A 22,212-nucleotide genomic window follows, 5' to 3' on the forward strand; every position below is an offset into this window, starting at 1 on the left:
TTTTTATAATGTATGTTCCTGAAAAGTTACATAAATCAGATTTTATGAATTATTAATGAACTTGTTATTTTAAATAAATCCTATAGTTAAAACTTAAATTTTATAGTAAAAAACTAAATAGTAGTATTCAGTGATATACTTCTTTTTCCAAAGTTGTTACAAATAATGCAAATTTTTGCAAATAGAATTTTGCTTTTCTATCCATTACACTCCAGAAATGTGAGAAATGTCTAAAGTCCAAGATGATAACAGATCTATTTCAAGTAGTACTTTATACAGCAAAATTCTCATAGCCTTCCCCCTTAATCATTTCTGTCTCTTGCAATGTAACATGAGAACTAGATTGCAAAAGATTTGTGGGCAGTGTTTCAGCAGACAGTAAAGAAATAGTGTTTCATTTATTGACATTTTATAGTTTTTTAATTACGCCCATATTTGATTTTAGCATTGCTGTAGAACCTTACTATTTTTACTATTGTTCCATAGTTGTTACTTAGTAATTAATGACTTGTAGATGATAAAGCTTGCATGTAAATCTGCAGGAGATATCAAAGAATCCTTTTTAAAAATAATTTAATGAACAAGAGCTGGATTTGGATTTAAAGAGGAAGAAAGATTTAAATTAACTGATGAGTTAACTGTATTTATGTGTTAAACGTAGTTTTGTCTCCAGTGTTCTTTGGTGAATGCATAGAGTACATAAGGAGAGGCAGTTCACAGATTTTAACATTTTTTAAAATGTGACACCATTCAGAGCTGCTGGAGGTGGTTTCTCTAAGTAATTATATTAGGAAATGTGACAAGACATCTTTCACACTAATAAGGTTAGATGTTTTCTAAGGTGAGTGGTTACATGGCCGCAGTCAACTACTTTTACTCCTTGACACAGTAGTGTTCAGTTCTGTGTTTAAAGATGATCTAACGTTGTGTCATAATCATCCTTGTGTTAAGATAAGACTCTGAGCACATATGTTAAAGGGTTTAGTTTTCTTAAAAATAAAATGAAAATGTTGAAATATATTATTTGTTAAACTACTTCTAATTCTATGATCATATGATTATTTGTTGAATACAACAAAACAAAAGATTTCCCAGAAGACTGTGTATTTTCCAATATGATCTTAATTTTATTGTTTCATATAATTTTTCAGTGATAAAAACCTCAACCTCGTTTTTTAAATTTTAGATTCAGGGGTACATGTGCATGTTTGTTACATGGGTATATTGCATGATGCTAGGGTTTGAGCTTCTATTGAACCCATCACACAAACAGTGAATGTAGTACCCCGTAGTAGTTTTTCAAGCCTTGCCCCCCACTTGCCTCTCTTCTTTTGGAGTCCCTAGTGTCTTTTGTTTTCATGTTTCTGTCCATGTGTTCCCATTGTTTCCTCCCACTTATATGTGAGAACACACAGTATTGGGTTTTCTGTTTCTGTGTTAATTTACTTAGAATAATGGCCTCCAGCTGCATACCTGTTGCTGCAAAGGACATGATTTCATCCTTCGTCCTTTCTTATGTCTGCGTAGTATTCCATGGTATATATGTAGCACATTTTCTTTAATCCACTGTTGATACTTAGTTTGATTCCATGATTTTGCTATTGTAAATAGTGCTTCAATAAACATAAGAGTGCAGATGTCTTTTTGATAAAACTGGTTTTTTTCTTTGTTTAGATACCCAGTAATGGGATTGCTGGGTTGAACTGTATTTCTATTTTTAGTTCTTTGAAAATGTGCCATACTATTTTTCATAGGGGTTGAATTTACATTTTTCAGAAAAATACCACTCAGATGCTAAGAAATTAAAGTATGGTAATATATAACAAGAATATAATGTCTACATAATCAATATGAACATTGTTTTAATATACCCAGCTGTTATTTTCCCCTTTTTGAGAAAGAATTTTGAATAGTTTCTGAATACTGTTACTTTAAAGGTTCACTAATAAGATCAACCTGTTAGCAAAAACAAAAGACTTCTGTATATATACTCTGAATTCTAATGTTTGCAGTTTTCTAAACACATCATAGTCTCTAGCCTTCTCTCAAAGGTCACTTCCTTCAAAAACTCCTCTAACTCTTCATAAATAACATCCATGCTCCTATAACACACTGTATATCTTTTTATATATAAATATTAGACATTTATTGTTCATAGTTCTGAAGGTTGGCAAGTCCAAGATTAAGGCACTGATGCCCAGGCTGGAGTGCAGTGGCACGATCTCGGCTCACTGCAGCTCCACCTCCCGGATTCACATCATTCTCCTGCCTCAGCCTCCCAAGTAGCTGGGACTACAGGCACCCACCACCACGCCCGGCTAATTTTTTTGTATTTTTTTAGTAGAAACGGGGTTTCACTGTGTTAGCCAGCATGGTCTCGATCTCCTAATCTCGAGATCTGCCTGCCTTGGCCTCCCAATCATATAGATTTTATATTAAATTAGCACAATTTGAAGAAATGTCATAGTAATAGATATATCTTCACTTTAAAGTTGGTGAAGCCTTCACTTTACCTAAAAGGATTCACAGCTTAGAGAAAAATCATTGTAACATTCCTTGAACATAAAAACTCTTATGAGTTAAAATGCCGTTTAAAAATTAATGAATAAATTAACAAATATTTGAATTTGAAACAACGAATAAATTAATGAATAAAATCATAATGACTATTCAGTTTCAACACATTATGAAAGACTCTTAAAATGTCTATTGAAATGTTACGGTAGTCAGGTGTGAGCAAGGCGGGAGAGGACTCCCCGCAACACACACCACGAGTATTGCGTGACCATCAGTTGATGGTCAGGTGGTTGTTAACCATTTCTCTAAAGTAATAATTGGTCACAGCTGGCACTAGGGAAAGGCGGTCGCGTAATAGACAGAAAACACCTGAAACTGATCAGCAGCTTCCCAATGAGATTCCAGAATTATGCCAATATACAAAATTCCCAAGTCAAGAGGTCAAGCTGCGTACTTGTTTTCTCAAGTCGTCTGCTTGGGCCTCTTTCAAGTTGTACTTTCCTTCCTGTTCTAAATCTTTTTAATAAACTTTTGCTCCTGCTCTGGAAAAAAATGTCTATTTCAATGTCCACTGAAATAGTAATTAGCCTCCATTGGTGAAATGACTCTGTTCACAGATATTTAGCTTATTTTTCCACTTTGAATTTCACTAATTTAACCAATGCCTAAAATAAATCAATATTCCATTTTAAAAAATAATCTTAATATGGTTATCTTTCTTCATATCTAAAGTTGGTAAGAAAAACTGCCTATCCATGCACAGCCATCACTTTGTGTTGATTTAAAAACATGCAGTTTTGTGTGAAACAAAACATTGATTTTTCAGTATTTTGATTTCTATTTTACAAGTAAATTTTGTTAAAATGTGGAACTTTCAAGTTTATCTATGTTTTGGGGTGAAACTCACTTTTGAATCAGTTTTAAAGCAACTGAGCATATATACCAGCTGGGCCCTATTAAATAATCTCAGAACAAAAGTTGTATTTTCTACTCTTAAACAGAGAATTCTGGTGGTGATAACAACCTCTATACATTAAAGAATATGTGATCTGAAAAACACTTCATCTAATATAAATTTCCAAGCACGTACTAAATGTGTAATACAAAGCTTTGCACTTACCTGGTAGTAGGCCGTTTTTGTAGAGCTTTATCCAGGATAAGAGATGGAGCGCTCCTCCTCCTCTCTGCTAGTGTTTTCATTTTCTGTTGATGAAACAAACCAAAATGAAGACCACGTGGCTTGTAAGGCAAGACAATGTTGATTTTTTTAATCCAATTTAACAAGTTTTGCATTGCCTATCTTTGCCTATCAAGGAGTCTACAGTTTCATTATGGAGATAAAACTGTAACATCTAAAATAGAATAGTTTAAAAACAAAACAGGACAATAAGTGTCAAAAAGTGGTAAAGGCAATAAGTATTTTTTGTGGTCAGAGAATAAAGAGGTTAAACGTTTACCAGAATATTTGGGAGAAACACACCATCATAACCATTATTACTGGTTATCATGTGTCCGGTTCTACGCTAAAGGCTGGACATGGATTATCTTATTTATAATTCAAAATGTCATCCGGGTAGGTACTACTATCTTTATTTCACAGGCAAATTTGGCTTCAAGGAAAGACAAGTAAAGGAGAGGCAAAAACAGTTAAAGCAAAAGCACAGAGACTAGATTTTTGCAAAAATATTAACACACTTGGGAATCCCTTCTTCCAAATAGACTTTTTTTAAAACAGTAACTTCAAACAATAAAAAATCTTTTTTTTTCCTAGGTCGTATATAAATATAAGCAACTGGATAATTCAGGTACTCTGTTCCAATGACCTAAAATTGCAGTAAATGAAGTTTATTCAGCTTGAATTATTCAGATAATTACTCTCTAAACTTAGTCTTATATATTTAACATATCTAGATACAGCCACTAGAGGCAGATGAGTAAAATTAACCATATAGTCACAAACAGCCATAAGCGAAGTTCAGGCTTTATTATCAAAACCATTCTTCTCACCCTGTATCTTTACGCCCTTTCATCCCTCTCACCCCTGTATCCTCGCCAAAGGTCTTACCCACTACCTCTAGGTCAGTCATGCTTGGGAACTGGATGTTGCTCCGATGGGAACCATACAAAACTAGCCAGCTCAGTGTCAGTATCCTATTATGTGATTCATAAAGGAACGGCTTGTAGTTTTAAAAGTAAAACAATGATTCTAGCATAGGAATAAAGAATCATCCAGTGGGAAGAGGATGCTAGACTTCTTTGGCACAATTCTTATCCCACAAATTCTCCATGCTCCTAGGGATCTCTCTCAAATTATTGTCACCACTGCTCTGGCCTCGGTGTTGCTATTCCACTCCTTAATCTTTTGGCTCACATGTGGAAGCTATAGGCCCAAATCTCCTTAGCACAGCTGAGACAACAGCTGAAATAATTATGTAAAACATCAATAAACGACAGGAAACACATGGGTTAAAAATAGACACTATCAAACATCTCAATTGGGAGTTATTAACCACAAATAAATTTCAGGCCAGGTTACTTATATAAAAAGTTTTTGCATGATGTATATTTGATGTCTTCCTTCTAGAGAAACAGCCCAGAGTTATCATCAGATTCTTAGAAAAGTCCAATCCTTTCCAACACTGGTGATTTCAATAATCTAATTTATATATTATAGTGTGCAAGCCCCATTTCACTATTTCCATTACTCACACCTCTTAGGAACATAATCTTCAGGAATCTAAGATCCTTAGGCTCGTGTGACTGCAGAGGTTACAAGCAGAAAGGAAAACTGGGAGATAAGTATTTGTATTGCACTTCCTCATGTGAAGAATCTCAATACTGAAAGACGGGATTGATTTTACTAAGAAAAGTGGCAGTTTGTTCATATCCATCAAGCTATGTTCCCGATTTTTTGCAGGGTTGTGTTTCATCTTCAGGCCTGGAATTGATTCCTACTCTCTATGCTGATTCCCTTTACAGGACCAATTTACTACTTTGAAGTGTGAAATGTACCCACTCTTGCAAGCTTTACCTTTGTCCCTTACACCCTCTGTCTGCTTTGTCCTTGAGGATCTGCCATTCAGCAGTTTTACATCTGCTTTCTCTAACCTTCTGAAATCACTGTCAGCAGATCCAAGATTCTAAACTGGATCTTCATTAGTACATAGTTTCTAATTCTGAGCTTCTTGGCTTTCAGGTTTATGAAGACTTTGGAAAGGATTCAAAAGACAGTGTAAAATGATTTAAAATGTGAAGAAAAAAACCTATGAAAAAGGATAAAATGATCTGAGATCCTTCATTTAGAAACAGTAATAATCTCTCAAAATTAATGCAGAACTGTAATATGGAGGAAAGCAAGCATCTTCCAAGGAAGATGAGGCAAAAAGAAATGGGGAGAAACATGGAATGAAAATCCAGGTTGACCTTGGGTAGTGGTTTGTTGAGAAATCTATAAAAGTTGTGAGCTAAATTTTGCATGCAACTTCAGGGGTTCAGAACTCCCATAAAATGGATTCCTTAGGGATTTATGAACCTCAAGTTAAAAAACTTTCTGATGTAACAAAATCTTCCCGAGAATGATAGCTGTTAAACATGAGAATGGATAATCAAAGAAGGGTGACAAATTTTCTTGTGAAAGGGTGCTTTTGAAATGGGTGTTTTTCATGTAAATCTATTGTAGAAGATCATTTGTATAATAGTGAATAGACCATATTTTCTGAGTTTTAAAATTGTCAGATGTGTAAGGGGTCAAATGCTGAGTGTAGCCACCTCATCCAGCTTGATTTATATTGAAGAGAATGCAATCAAACTACCAGCAGGTAGTTTATTTTTATTTCAGGTTCCATTGTTCACACTCAGACTTACCCTATCATTAATGAGATGTGCAACCCAAGGCAATTCAGCCACTTCTCTGGGCCTCCATTTCCTTACCCACAAAATGAGACAGTTTGGACTACACAGTCACTTAGATCCCTTCTATTTCTGATAGTTCCACATTAAGTGTCCACCAAACATTCACCATGGATATGAAAGAAAATAAACATTACATGAACCGTACATTTAGGATTCACAGGATTCATTCTAAATAAGTAATAAAAGTCTTACAAGCAGCCAATATAACTGGGGATTAATAGATTTAGATATTAATTCATTCAAAATACACTGATCTTTTTCTTTTGCTCAAAAGTGTAACCAAACAAAGGGCCAGTAATAACTTCAAAATAAATTCACTGATCTCTTAAAGAATCTGTTGTCAGGCAATGAAAACTTAGATTTTCTTGTTTATAACAACTATGTGAAATACATCAAAATAGAATGAAACTATTGATTGTTTTACAGATGTATAATAGTACAAACTTATCAGGACAGGTTTAGGTTATGCTTATCTTAGCACCAACAAATTTCACAGTTGTTCTGTGACAGGGATAACTATAATTCCTTGCCTCGCAGAAAACAAAGTAAACTACAAACAGTATATGGTATATATTTTCTGTTGTACTTGATGTTTATAACTAGATGACCTCATACATAGTTGATACCACTGTGAAATAGAATATATTTAAAAGGTAATGTTTTAAAGAAATGATAAGCTATACATTTAGGCAAAATACCCAATTAATTAATTGCATTAATCTTTTGGGAATGAGTTTAATATCGTACCACTTACCTAGTGTTAAGTATCCCCAAAAACTAAATAATAATTTTATGTGAGCTAAGAAACAAACAAATATGAAGTAGTATCTATCTACTCCTCTGTCCCCGAAATGGGAAAAAATGAGGAGGAGAATGGAAGAAGTTCTAAAATGGAATAAAGAGTGATTAAATTTTAAAAACTGTTGTCTATTTACAAATGGCCCTTTATTAAGAAAGTATAACATGAATACTAGAGAGAAATTATTAGGTTGGTATACAAGTAATTGCTGTTTTTGCCATTACTTCCAAAGGATCTTTGACCCTCTGCTGTCTCCTCTGCAGTTATATTCAGTATTGGAGGTAAAAAAATCCTATTATGCCTAAGAGTAAATGAATAAAGGTCATAACTGAATATGAGAACCAAATGTCAGTAATTTGTTTTTATCTTTTACATTTAAATAATAACACAAATCTGCAGCAACATTATCAACTAATCTGCAAGGTGCTTTCCACTTCAAGTCATTTTAAATACATGGATTAATTACATATGCAACTCCCTGTGTTCCTTCATATATGATGCCTCAGTAGTAGCATTTCACATTACACTTATGTTTCTGACCCTTTCTAGAGAGCAGGGGCTATGTCTTCTTCCTAAATTTTCTCCCTTCCTTCAACAATTATTTACTGAACTCTATACTCTGTAGCAAGCATATTTTTGCATTCCCAAATCCTGGTATAAGGCCTGGCACAAACTATACACTCTATAAATGAGGGTTTTATGTGAATTACAAAACCCAGTCATTCACCACATAAATACTGCCATACCCAAATGCACACATATGAAAACAAACAAACCTTTAAGGGGCTCTGCTGGAATGGTGTCATTAAGAAAAATGTAAGCATTTGCAAGAGTATATCTGTGCACTGCAAACTACACCTTTTGAACACAGTGTTGACACTTATCACTTTGAGCTACATAGTAAACATCTGCCTGACAATAAAGTTAATCATTTGTCAACAGAAAAAATGGTGCTAATTGGATATCCACATACAAAAGAATAAAGTTGGACCCCTACCTCAGACTATATACAAAAATTAACTCAAAGACCTAAAAGTAACAGCTAAAAACTATAAAAATCTTAGAAGGAAACACAGGCATAATCTTGTCATCTTGGATGAGGCAGTGGCTTCTTATTAATAGATATGATACCAAAAGTACAAGCAACAGAAGAAAAAATCTAGACACCATCAAGATTTAAAATTTCCATGCTTCAAAAGACACCATTAAGAAAGTGAAAAGACAACCCACAGAATGGGAAAGATTTTATTGCAAATCACATATCTGACAAGCGACTTGTATCTATTATAAAGAAATATTAAAACTCAATAATAAAGGCAAATTGCCCAATTAAAAATGGGCAAAGGATATGAATACAGTCTTCCAAAGAAGACACACAAGTTGCCAATAAGGATATGAGAAAATGCTCAACGTAATTAGCCATCAGGGAAATGCAAATCAAAATTACAATGCGATACCACATCACACACGTTAGGATGACTATAATAAAAAAAGATAATTACAAGGGTTGGTGAGGATTGAAGACTGGACTCTCATACACTGCTGGTGGGAATGAAAACTGGTAAGACAGAAAACAGTTTGGCAGATCTTCAAATGGGTAAACATAGAGTTACCATATGATCCTGCAATTCTACTCCTAGGTACATATCCAAGAGAAATAAAAACATATGTCCTCAAAAAGACTTGCATATAATTGCTTATAACAGCATAATTCATAGTAGTAAAAAAGTGGCAACATTACCAATGCCAATCAACTGATGAATGAATGGGTGAACAAAATGTGGTGTATCTATACAGTGAAATATTACTTGGCAATAAAAAGAAATGAAATACTGATACATGCTACAACATGAGTGAACCTTGAAAACATTATACTAATTGAAAGAAACCATTACAAAAACCATATATGATTTCATTTATATAAGGTGCTCAGAATAAGCAAATCTATAGAGACTTAAAGATTTGTGCTTGCCTAGAGTTTGGGGAGACAGCAGAATTGAGGAATGATAGCTAAGGGGGTTCAGTATTTCTGTCTGAAGTAATGAAAATATTCTAAAATTTACTGTGGTGATAAATGTACAATTCTATGACTACACTAAAAGCCACTAAACATAACTTTAGGTGGGTGAATTGTACGATATGCAAATTGATTTGGTTAATACCAAAGAAACCTAACTATCAAATTACTAAACCACTGGGCTCCAGTCCAGCAAACTGGTCCTTAGCCATAAGTTATAATTTTCTTCTTATCACAATCATTTGAACTATATGAAAATGGAAATTTTTTTTTATCCAATATATTTTTTGTACAAAAAGTTTCAGTGGCTCTCCATTTGAGTTCTTCAGAGATCTGAGGAATTTGCCCACCTGCTTATTGTTTTAATTAAAATTTTTAAAAAACTCTAGATTCATGTGCATGTGCGTTACATCAGTATATTGTGTACTGGTGAGGACTGGGCTTCTAGCATACTCATTACCCAAATAGTGAACAGTGTATCTGATAGGTAGTTTTTCAACTCTGGCCACCTTCCCACCCACCTCCCTTTTGCAGTCTCCAGTATTTATTATTTCCAACTTCATGTCCATTTATATCCATTGTTAGATCTTACTTATTAGTGAGAACATGTGGTATTTAATTTTCTGAGTTAGTTCATTTAGGATAATGGCCTCTAGGCTCCACCCATGTTGCTGCAAAGAAAATGGTTTCATTCTTTTTTTGGCTGCATAGTATTCCATGGTGTATATGTACCACATTTTATTTATCCAGTTAACTGTTGATGGACACTGGGGTTGGCTCCATGACTTTGCTAATGTGAGTAGTGCTGTGATGAACATAGAAATGCAGGTGTCTTTTTCTGTTTAGGTGTCTTTATAATGATTTCTTTTCCTTTGTGTAGATACCCAGTAATGGGATTGTAGGATTGAATGATATTTCTGTTTTTAGTTGTTTGAGAAATCTCCATATTGTTTTCCATAGATATTGAACTAATTTACATTCCCATCAATATTGTATGTTTCCTTTTCTCCACATCCATGCCAACACCTGTTTTTTTTTTGTTTGTTTGTTTTTACTTTTTAATAATAGCAATTCTGATGGGTGTAAGATAATATCTCATTGTAGTTTTAATTGGCATTTCTCTGATTAGTGATTTTTGAGCATTTTTTCAAGTGCTTTTTGTCACTTGCTTTTGTTCTTTTGAGAAATATCTGTTCATGTCCTTTGCCTAGTTTTTAATGGAGCTGTTTTTTTCTTGTCGAGTTCTTTCAGTTCCCTGTAAGTTCTACTTGTAAAGTTCTACTAGTCCTTTGTCAGAGGCATAATTTGTGAATATTTTCTCCCATTCTGTAGGTTGTCAGTTTACTCTTTCTTTTGCTTTGCAGAGGCTGTTTAGTTTAATTAAATCCCATTTGTCTATTTTTATGTTGCATTTGCATTTGTCTAGTTTCATTCTTCTGCATGTGGCTAGCCAATTTTCCCAGCACAATTTATTGAATAGGATGTCCTTTCCCCATTGTTTATTTTTGTTGGCTTTGTTGAAGATCAGTTGGTTGTAGGCATATGGCTTTATTTCTGGGTTCTCTATTCTGCTCCATTGATCTATATGTCTATTTTTATACCAGGACCATGCTGTTTTAGTTGCCATAGCCTTGTAGTATAATTTGAAGTCAGGCAATATGATGTCTCTGGATTTTCTTTTTGCTTAGGATGGCTTTGGCTATTCGGGCTGTTTTTTTTGGTTCCATATGAACTTTAGGATTTTTTTCCTAATTGTGTGAAAAATGAAATTGGTAATTTGATAGAGATTGCACTGACTCTGTAGATTGCCTTGAATAGTGCAGGCATTTTAATGATACTGGTTCTTCCAATCCGTGAGCATGGGATATTTTTCCATTTGTGTCATCTACGATTTCTTTCATCAGCCTATTTTGTTAAGGGTTTTTATCAGGAAGGATGTTGGATTTTATTGAATGCCTTTTCTGCATCTATTAAGATGACTGTATGGTTTTTGTTTTTAGTTCTGTGTATGTGGTGAAACACATTTACTGATTTGTGGATGTTGAACCATCATTGCATCCCTGGGATGTAACTCACTTGATCATGATAAATTATCTTCTTCATGTGCTATTGGATTCGGTTTGCTAGTATTTTGTGGAGGATTTCTGCATCTGTGTTCATCAGAGATATGGCCTATAGTTTTCGTTTTCTGTTGTGTCCTCCCCTGATTTTGGTATCAGGGAGATACTGGTGTCATAGAATGAGTTAGGAAATGATCCCTCCTCATTGGTTTTTTAGAAGTTTCAGTAAGATTGAATGCCAGTTCTTTGTATGTTTGATAAAATTCAACTGTGAATCTGACTGGTCCTGGGCTTTTGTTGTTGTTAGAAGATTTTTACTACTGATTCAATGTCATTACTCATTATTGGTCTGTTCAGGACTTCTATTTCTTGCTGGTTCAATCTTGTAGGGTTTTATATTTTCAGGAATTTATCCACCTCCTCTAGATTTTCTAGTTTATACACATAGAGATGTTCACAGTAGTCTGTGATGATCTTTTGTATCTCTATGTTATCAATTGTAATGTCACCTTTATCATTTCTGGTTGTACTTACTTGAATTTTCTCAGTTAATTTAGCCAGCAGTCTGTCATTTTTGTTTATCCTTTCAAATAACCAACTTTTTGTTTCACTGATCCTTTATATCTTTTTTTTGTCTCAATCTCATTTACTTCTGCTTTAATCTTTGTTATTTCTTTTTTTTTTTTTATGCTAGCTTTGGGTTCCAATTGGTCTTATTTTTCCAGTTCCTTGAGGTGTGACATCAGGTTGTAAATTTAAGATCTTTCTATCTTTTTGGTGTAGACATTTAAAGTTATAAACTTTCCTCTTAGTTCTGCTTTTGCTGTATCCCTGAGGTTTTGATATGTTGTGTCTCTATTTTCATTTGTTTTGAACATTTTTTTTGATTTCTTAATTTCACTGTTTACCCAAAGGTCACTCAGGAGCAAGGTGTTTAGTTTCCACATAGTGTGTGTTTATGAGAGTTCCTCTTGGTCTTGATTTCTAATTTTACTCCACTGTGGTCTGAGAAGATGCTTGATATGATTTTGATTTTTTTGAATTTATTGAGAGTTCTTCAATGACCAAGCATATGGTCGATAACGGAAAATGCTCCATGTAGAGCTGAGAAGAATGTATATTCTCTGGTTGGCTAGAATGTTCTGTAAATGTTTGTTAAGTCCATTTGGTCTACAGTTCAGTTTAAGTCCAGAGTTTCTTGGTTGATTTTCTGCCTTCATGATTTGTCTAGTGATATTAGTGGGGTATTGAAGTACCCCACTATTATTGTATTACTATCAATGTTTTCTTAGGTGTAGTAGTATTTATTTTATGAATCTGGGTGTTTTGGTGTTAGCTGCATATATAGTTAAATCTTCTTGTATTGAACATTTAATCATTATATAATGCTCTTATTTGTCTTTTTTTCTATTGTTTGTTTAAAGTCTGTTTTATCTGATATGAGGATGGCTACTCCTGCTCACTTTTGTTTTCTATTTACATGACATATCTATTCTTACTTCCTGTCTATTGTGATTTGCCACCATTCCTCCCCTATTCCTCCGGTGTCCTTAGGGTTTTCACATAGCAAATTCTCAATAGTTGTGTATTGAGTGAATGAATTAACATACCCAAAATCTGAGGTTTTAAGGTGGTAATACAAGTGTGCCTATGTAGAAAAAATGAAGTTGTAAATAGGTAACTGAAGAAAAAAAGTTTTGTTGTTTTATTTTCAACAATGCAGAAAACACTTTTTACATAAAAACCTGTATGCAGACTCTCACTGGAATTTTAACTTCATGACAGCCAAGAGATATAGTACTATTTTTGGAACCTCTAAATCACTCTGAATCTGCTCATTATTAGTTCTCACAGAGATTAAAGAAAAACAAAGCATATCAAAAGGAAGGAACAGGATGAAAGATTAAAGTTGGAGGTGAACTGCAATTTTTCATGCTTTGTTTTGTTCCAGTCACTTTATGAGGGAAAAAAATCAAGCATTTCAGTTGAATTATGGATGGTGAAGTCACTTTCAAGCATTTAAAATAAGCATATTATTAAAATAAGGGCACTGGGAAAGCTTTTATAGAACTCCAAATTTTCAAGGCTAGAAAAAATAAGTAATCAAATTTACAAATTAGCTTATCCAAACTTGACTATTAATTCTTTTGTGGCTAGTCTGTGCAATTTGGTGAGCATTAAAGTATTTCTTGTCTTCCCTACATGCCTGTAGCATTTACTTGTGGAAGACATATCCAAGCCACTGAATAATTATACTTCAACAACACTGGCTCTGTAAGGGAAAAAGAGAATTACTTTTAACCTTGCACCTTGCTTCTGGGTCCTACTATCACAACAAAGTTTTGACCACTAGGTAAGCTGAAGCTTCCCGCTCTTGTCCATTTGGTCTGTGATAAATACGATCTTCTATTTACCTCTAAATCATCCCAATAAGAACCAGTTTAAACATTTAGCTAAAATAAATGTAATCGCAGTACAGACTACTGTAAATGAATATACATTCCTTTCTGAAGAAAGAAATGATTTTACTTTTCAGCTCTTTCCTCTTTCCAAAGGACTATTACCACGTTGAAATACAACAATAAATATGATAATCTATGTAATGCAGAAGAATGGGCACTAGGCTAGGAGACACTGGACCTTAATTCTGGACCCTAGTTCTACCACTTAATTTCTCAGATTTTCTCTAAAATGGACATAATACCTGCCCTATTCACTATATAGATATATTCATTCATATATATATGGATGAAAGTCCTCTGAAATGAAAGGCACTGTGATAATGTAACATATAGACAGTAAATTTTTAAGTGCTTTAGTGCTGTACATAAATAAATATAAGCATATTAGAATTTCCCTTATACATTATTCTTTGTTTCCTTGCCTCCATCCTCACACATGCAGGATTCATGGAGCATCACCATGGGTCTTCATGCTGGCTGGATTTTTTTTCTTTGGCAAAGCTACAAGTTTCAACCTTTGGTCATGATAATCTTTAAGTAGCACTCTGGAGTAGGTAGAGTCAATCACCAATGTTCTCTGCCTAATAGTTTCTTGCAGGGCAGGAACCTGCCTGTAAAAAATAGTTTCTTCCTACATTTTTCATATAATGGTCCATACAAAATGATATTTGTACAACCATAACACTCTATGATAAACAAAGGGGCACCCTGGCTCCCCAGTATCCATCCACTCACCTGAAGGCCAAGGGGCTAATTGTCAGACACATTTGCAACAGTTGGGAAGCTTTGCCTTACGGTAGCCCCTCATTGTTTTCAACGCAGAGGGGAAAAATACTGTGATCAAATCCTAAAACCATAATGGTAAAAAACTAACGGACTATATCAAAATGAGAAAAAAAAAAAAAGCAGAGCCAGGTCTGTCTAGATTCAGACATAGTGTTACCTACCCGGTGATGGCTATTGTTAAAGCTGAGGTTCGAAAGAGTGAATGTAGGGATAGGAGAGGAAATAAAAACACACTCTCCTAGGTGTAAATTAGGACCCAGGTAAATAAGGAAAGCAAAAGGCCACAGAGCAGCTGTGTTTTCCAGATCTTTGATATGTGAGCTGGTGTGGGCACACATACGTTCCATTTTCAGAGTCCACACACAAGTGACCAGACATCCAAAAACAAGTTTTACATTTCAGTTGTGTCATGTGACAGGTGTCTGTCAAAATTAGGTCAAGGCTGCTCTCAGCACACCACTGACCTACAGTGCTGATGAGGCTATTTCTGCTGTCAGTTAGATGTTTCTAACATAAACTTGTCCTAGATAAAGAAAATAAGACTGAAACAAAATATAAAATAAACTGGGCTGTATTGCCTGCAAGCCCCATTATTGATGGTTGACCAAAGGCAATCATCTCTGCTCCCTTTCCAGTCTCCTACATTGTGGCAAAGTCTCCTGCAAGTAAACAAAAGCTAAAGATCAACCCTATCCTAGTTTGCTTCAGAAAACTGTTATAGTTGCCACTACCAAATTGAGCATTCTCTCTGCAGGCTTTCTGCACACATCAGGACCTCTAGAATCCCTGTGATCCTAAACACTTGAAGTACCAACAGAACAGGAGAGCAAACTTTTCCTTCACTTAAAGTTTACTTTAAAGGTTTATACTAAATGCTCTGAAGACATGAGGGGTATGAGTAATCAAACTCCATTGAATCATAAAAATATGTATTTCCTCAAAGCACTGTGCATATTATGAGTATACAAGTGTTATGTACACACATATAACTTTGATATTATATACCTATTTTTTGTGACACTTTATAATGTATTTTAGCGGCAATTTAAGTTGAAATCTAGTATATTTTCAGCTACAGATACCTTCTAGGAAGGCAAGTTTTACAATTACATATTTTTGTTAAGTTGTATGTAGTCCCATAAGGTATAACACGACTTTACTTTGAAAAGGATAGCCACACCAAGTCCTGGATGGAAAGGTAAGAATTGTGAAAGAATTCAGACATCTAAGTTATTGATTGGAGAGGATTTCATTCCTGTAGATACCATCAGTTTTCTCAGTTCTCCCCCATCTACTGAACATGTTCCACCTTTTGTCCTGCAGCCCTTTTGCCAAATCATAACCCGGGAGAATGCTGAAGGCACAGAGGGTGATAAATCGCTTCATGACAATCTTCACTTTAGAACTAAAAGCAACAACTGCGCTAACTATTTAGGTATCTATGACTTGTGAACTTTCAGTCTACGAATTCCAACTGCCTATTTTAACTTAGGGGACTCAATCTTCAAAATTAATAATTACTTTTTACACATATATAAAAAGATTATCCTTTACTTTTATTTTATACAACTACAATTTATTCTAGTCTATAAACTTTAGAGTCACAAAAACTAATTTTTCTTCTGCTATGGTAAAATGCACTATTGTATTCACATTTTAAGTGAGAATAACTATGGACACAAAGTTTTTCCCTCCAGACTCAGTGGGGCAGTGATATAAAAGTTTACTGAGTTGAGAGAGTTTCAACTGGGTTTCCACATGATTTTCCACAGTGGAATCATCTGAGGCTTAGGATTCAGTGCACCGACACATAACTTTGAAATAGACTCTTCTGAGTTTTTCTGGAGAATACGGCAATCTTTCCAATAGCAAGCAAGGCTGAGGTATCAGCATAGAGATCAGGCCAGCTAAGAGCTCTTGAAATACATCTGCCTTATACAAAACATCTGAAAATGTCAGACACCGAAGCATAAAAATCACCAAAGTAATTAGACCAGTGATTGTGTCATTGATTGTCACGAAAAGTCAATGTTTACCTAATATTTACCTAATGGTAGCAGTGAACATAACATTCAATGGTAGACAGAGAGGGTAGAAATGCCACTCTCCAAAGAATGTATACTCTTTTTTTTTAATTGAGAAAAGGCCCTCAATTGTACTTTTCTTAGCTGGCTATACATAATTCAAACCTACTCTCCCCTGTATCTTATGTTACAAACAATAACAAATGCAGCAATAGTCTCGTTGAAAAGAGAAATGGAGTTGGAAGAAATGGGTTCAAATTCCAGTTTTGCCACTTAAACTGTACTGTAGCATTGACATGGTTCAGTTCCTTCTTTAGGAAAAAATTAATACCTACCTCATATAACTGATGTGTTTTAAATATAGTTAAGCATTCACTTAAAGAGATTTTTAAATTTTCTTTATTCTTCCATAAGATATAGTCAACCCTTATATTTTTATTCAAGTTTCTGCCTCATGGTATTTTATATTCATGGCTTCCAAAGACGACTGCTTTAAAGGATGGTATACATTCATATGCATGTACATGTTCTGATGTTACATTTTTAAACTCAAACTCCTGTTGTTGCTTTACACCTACGCTCACAAGATACACTAATAACTCCTGCACTTTTGGAAAGTGTTTTCATTTACCTTTCATGACCCATAAAAACCAGCCTTGTGAGATGTGCAGGATTGGGGTTATTACCCCATTTTACATACAAAGAAACAAAGCCCAATCGGAAGTTCAGAGGTCACATGAGGGATAACAGAGGCCATTCCTGATTAATCTAATTTTATTTTTATAATTCTAGGATCCTCCCTGCCAAAACAATCTCACATATCTGATTTTATGCAACTCGTTTTGTGAGTAACACCAGATAAGAATTGAGTAGGATACTAGTTTAACTATGGGCATAATATTTTTCTCAGTATTGAAGAGTAAAACTAAAGCTTACTCACTAAGATGTTTAATTCGAGCCCCAGTATAAGACACACACCTGGTCCAAGTTCGCCCTTGTTTTACCATGAGGTATTATAAACAGATTTGGACCCAGAGAATTAGAAAGAAAAGGCAGAATGAAGTTTACAACAGCAGCTGCTACATTTAAAAATATTAGAGCTATTTTAAAATTATTTTCCCTTGTCTGGCTTTCTGGGTCTATAAGTCTCTTTTCCCTATTCCAACACTCATCCTATTTAAAGATTTTTCAATTAGTATATGAAACCAAAAGGTCAGAGTATTTGAGTCTGATACAAATCATTCCTAAAATGATTCTAATATGTGCTTCCACTTCATTAAAACTATTCTGTGAAAATGTGGATATCCTCAAGGATGTATGATTCCAGAATAATTCAAAGTATTATCTATGCTTTATCTGTATGCTATTATATTTTAGAATCCAATTTTTAGGAATTACTGTACAAATTTATTGTATATTCTTTGGAAGTGCCTCAGTGATAGAAAAATCTTTGTCTTCTGAGAGTGGATTTGATTTTTGGAAACAATGAAATCCTCTGAGTAGTGAGTAAAAGTGAATGATCTAGCTAGGCAATTCTGCTTGAGATTAAAATAATAAATGTGGCTATACTATTAAGAGACTGACTTCATTTACAGCATCTATATATTAGCTCCTCAAACATATCTACCTCAGGACCTTTGAACTTAATGCTCCCACTTCTTTTTATGGCATGGTCTTTTTAAGCCATAAGAGAGTTAAGGGACACTTTAAAAAGGCCTTCCCTGTACACTCTAATGCAGAATGATCTAGCTCAACAACCACATTTGTCTAATTCAGGGTTATGTTTGTTCCTTTAATAACAGTTATCACCATTTATTAATTTTTTTTGTCTCTTCCTCTGATCGGTGCTGTCCAATACAGTAGCCACTAGACACATGTGGCTCTTCAGATTTAAATTCAAGTTGATCATAATTAAGAAGCTTACAGAAAAAAAAATGACAAATTGTATTTCACCAAAAATAAGAACTTCTGTTCTTTTGAAAGACACTCTTAAGAAAGTAAAAAGACAAGTCACAGACTGGGAAAAACACAAAATTGGGCAAAATATTTGGATACTTCACCAAAGATAACATATGGATGACAAATAAGCACATGAAAAGATGCTCAATATCACTGGTCATTGAGGAAATGCAAATCAAAACCATTAGATAGCATTTTACATCCACTAGGATGACTGTAATAAAAAAAGGCAGATAATAATAAGTGTTGGTGAAAATTGGGAGAAGTTGGACTCATATGCACTGCCAGGGGGAATACAAAACCATTTTGGAAAAAACAATTGGACAGATTCTTAAAAATGTTAAATATATACCTAAAATGTTATACACACACACACACACACACACATATATACATGCTTAAAATGTTAAATATGATCCAGCTATTCCACACCTAAGTATTTAACCCCCCAAAAATGAAGTCCATGCAAATACTTGTACATGAATGTTCACAGCAATTTTATTTGTAATAGCCTAAAACTGGAAATAATCCAAATGCCTATCAACAGATGAATGGATAAATTGTGGTCTATTTACATGATGGAATACTGCTCAGCAACAAAATGAACTATAGATACATGCAAAACCATGGGTAAACCTCAAAGTAATTGTACTGAATGAAACAAGGCAGACATAAAAAGAATATAAAGTATGATTATATTTACAAACAATCTTTGGAAATGTGAATTAACCTACAGTGACAGAAAACAGACTAGTGGTTGTGTGGGAATGGGGAGGGAATTAAGGAATTAGAGACATAAGGAAACACTGGGGGATGATGAATATGTTCCTTAGCTAAACTGTGGAGATGGTTTCACTAGCGTATATATATGTCAAAACTATTAAATTTATATACTTTAAATATGTGCAGTTTATTCTATATCAATTATACTTCAGTGAAGCTGTTAAAAAATTTTTAGTTTCTCAGTCATGCCAGCCACATTTCAAGAGCTCAATAGCTACATGTAGCTAGTAGCTACTGAACTGGACACGGTAGATAAAGGAGTTCTATCATTACACAATGTACTACTCAGTGGCACTACTCTCCCATAGTCAGGAGAGAGGAAACTACACCACAGAGACTCCCACTTGTTTCTCCAAACTAAGTTTTATTACAACGCAGCTATGTCCATTCATTTCTACGTTGTCTATGGCTGCTTTAGCACTATAATGGCAGAACTGAGTAGCCTGTAACAGAGGGCCTACAAACCTTAAATATTTAGTATCTGGTCCTTTAAATAAAGGTTTGCTGACCCTGCTCTGAGCCATAAATTCTGAGGCCAGGGGCCACATCTGTCCTGTTCACTGCTGTACATAACCCAACTAATATTTATGGAAAATCTAATTAATATACAGCAGACACTATTCTAGGCACTGGAGAGGTAGCCTTAAGCAATACAGATAAGGTCCCTATTATCATGGTTTTCACAATCTGGTGAGGGATGTGGGTAACAGATGACAAGCAAGTAAATAAGAAAATATCAGGCAAGGATGAATGCTAAGATGATAATAAAGCAGAAGGCATACAGAATGACTGAGGAGCAACTTCCACTTAGGTAGTCAATGGCAGGCCTCTGCTAGCACCTACGATCTGACAACAATATGAGAGTCAAGACTGCAAAGACCTGGAGAAACACCATCAAGGCCTCAAAATAAGAATGAATTTGACGACTTGATACATGAAGAGGAAGAAGGCCCGTGTGGTTGGAGAATACACAAACAAGGGGGGACGCGTAGATGAGGTGGGAGAAGTAGACAGGGCCAAGAAAAAGGGGTCTGAATTTTATTACAAATGGATGAAAAGTCACTGCAGGATTTTAAGCATGTGCGCAACATGATTAATTTACATTATGAAAGATTATTCTGGTGCTAAGTGGTGACTGGATCAAAAAAGGACAAGAAAGGTGTTAGGCAAGTTAAGACATTTCTGCAAAGGTACAAGTGAGAGATGGCGGCTTGGCTTGGACTACACTGGCAACAGTGGAGATGAAGTGGAGAAATTCAATACACATTCGGATTGACAGTAGCTTCCCTGATGGATTGGTTGGTGCAGAGAGAGGAAATGAGTTGAAAATGAATCCTAGATTTTTGGCTTGAACAACTGGGACACAAAGGTATGAATTACAGATACAGGAATATTGCAAACAGTAAGTGCTAACATTTATTAAGTGTCTTTTATATGTCATTATTTACTGAATTTCACATTTACTTTTCCCAACGATGTTGGAAAGGTAGGTACTGGTTTGTTAATGTGTGAAGCTGTTGTTTCATAACAAATGACAACATCTTAAGGATAGTGACTACGATGAGTAAAAAGAACGTGAGAAAAGAGTGAAGCAACCCTGCATTTATTGGACAAGCATTACTTGATAAATGATAATGAAGTTCCTCTCTAATGCTTCCTCCCTTTGGCTGTGTTACCCTTAGCTAAAAAAAATAAAATAAAAAAAGAAAAAGAAAAAGAAAACTGTTGAGAAAAATAAATCTTTTTCTTCCAATTCCTTACGTTTACAAAAAGAAAATGTTTTAAGTTTTAAAATTTATGTCAGTAAATGTAGGGCTAGCCTGATAAATTCACGTTTTATTTGGGAAGACTTGACTACACACACACATTCCCTCCACCTCTGAAGGGGAAAAGCGACAAGGACAAACCGCAGCCTCAATACATCAAAGGCTAAGCGGGCACTACAGCCCATACATCATCAAATTCACGGACACCCCTCGATGGCTCCGTGACACGGTCAAGGTCCTTGGGAACTCCCACACATTTCTATACTCGGCACACCGATCACCTCTCTTCAACTGACCTCTAGCCAACCCAAGATCCTGGTGGGAAGATTTATGAAAGGCAGTAAAATAAGACAAGCAGGGAACCTGCGTAACCCCTTTAAGTCTCTAATGAAACAAATGCAACCCCTTAAGATATTTCCTAAGGAAAAGCTAGAAGATACCTCTAATCGCCACTTGTTTCCAGAAAAGCTGGAAGTGTACCACTAAGACAAGGAAAAAAATGGCCAAATATCAGAACGTCTTATACTGGGGGCGGGGGTGAGGAGGCGGGGGATAGGCAGACAGGGCTAGAAACACCCAAATCAATTCCTCAGGGAGCGGAACGGCCGAGGCTGGCAGCCCGCGGCCCACGTGCACTTGCTAAGGGAACCGTTCCAACGAAACCTGATCCGGATCGGAATCCTCCCGCAGCACCGCGGCTGTGTTTATTGGAATGGAACGCTACAAGTTGTCACCTGCATCCATCTCCCAGCTTTGACAGGGAACACGCGCTGCCCCCACGCCCACACCGACACCTGGACCCCTCTCCAGCCCGGCCAGAGTCCCAGGGGCCAGAGGACCAGCGCAGGGAGAAGGCCCCCGCCTCAGCCCTCAGGACCCCCAACCACAGCCCACCCGCCCCCACTCTGCCCGGTTCTAGGCCCAGCCAAACCTACATGTCACCGTAGAGTCGACCCTTAGCATCCACAGTCTCCCCTCCAACTGTGACCCCCACCTCGGAGACCTGGAATCATCCAGGATCCTAGTGTGGGGGGCAGTATCCCCCTATATCTGCCCCCTGAAAACTGCCATGGAGCAGCCGCGCCTCGGCGGGCAGGTGAGGGGGCCGACCCCACTAGCGCCGCAGC

The 22,212-nt window shown here is 35.7% G+C and overlaps 1 protein-coding gene across 3 annotated transcripts in view; it reads right to left on the reverse strand.

Moving 5' to 3' along the window:
* ARHGAP20 (Rho GTPase activating protein 20) overlaps positions 1–22,212 on the reverse strand; it is a 123,866-nt gene that overhangs the window by 100,059 nt on the left and 1,595 nt on the right. For 2 of the 3 annotated variants that reach the window (XM_011976954.1, XM_011976953.1), the window contains exon 2: positions 3,638–3,720. In XM_011976954.1, the coding sequence (XP_011832344.1) occupies positions 3,638–3,717 (80 nt within the window). In that variant the 5' untranslated portion in view covers positions 3,718–3,720. Of the gene's footprint in view, positions 1–3,637; positions 3,721–22,212 lie in introns of those variants that run through there. The other variant, XM_011976955.1, reaches the window with a different exon arrangement.

Source organism: Mandrillus leucophaeus, unplaced genomic scaffold, assembly GCF_000951045.1.
Source record: "Mandrillus leucophaeus isolate KB7577 unplaced genomic scaffold, Mleu.le_1.0 Scaffold172, whole genome shotgun sequence".
Classification (NCBI taxonomy): Eukaryota; Metazoa; Chordata; class Mammalia; order Primates; family Cercopithecidae; genus Mandrillus; species Mandrillus leucophaeus.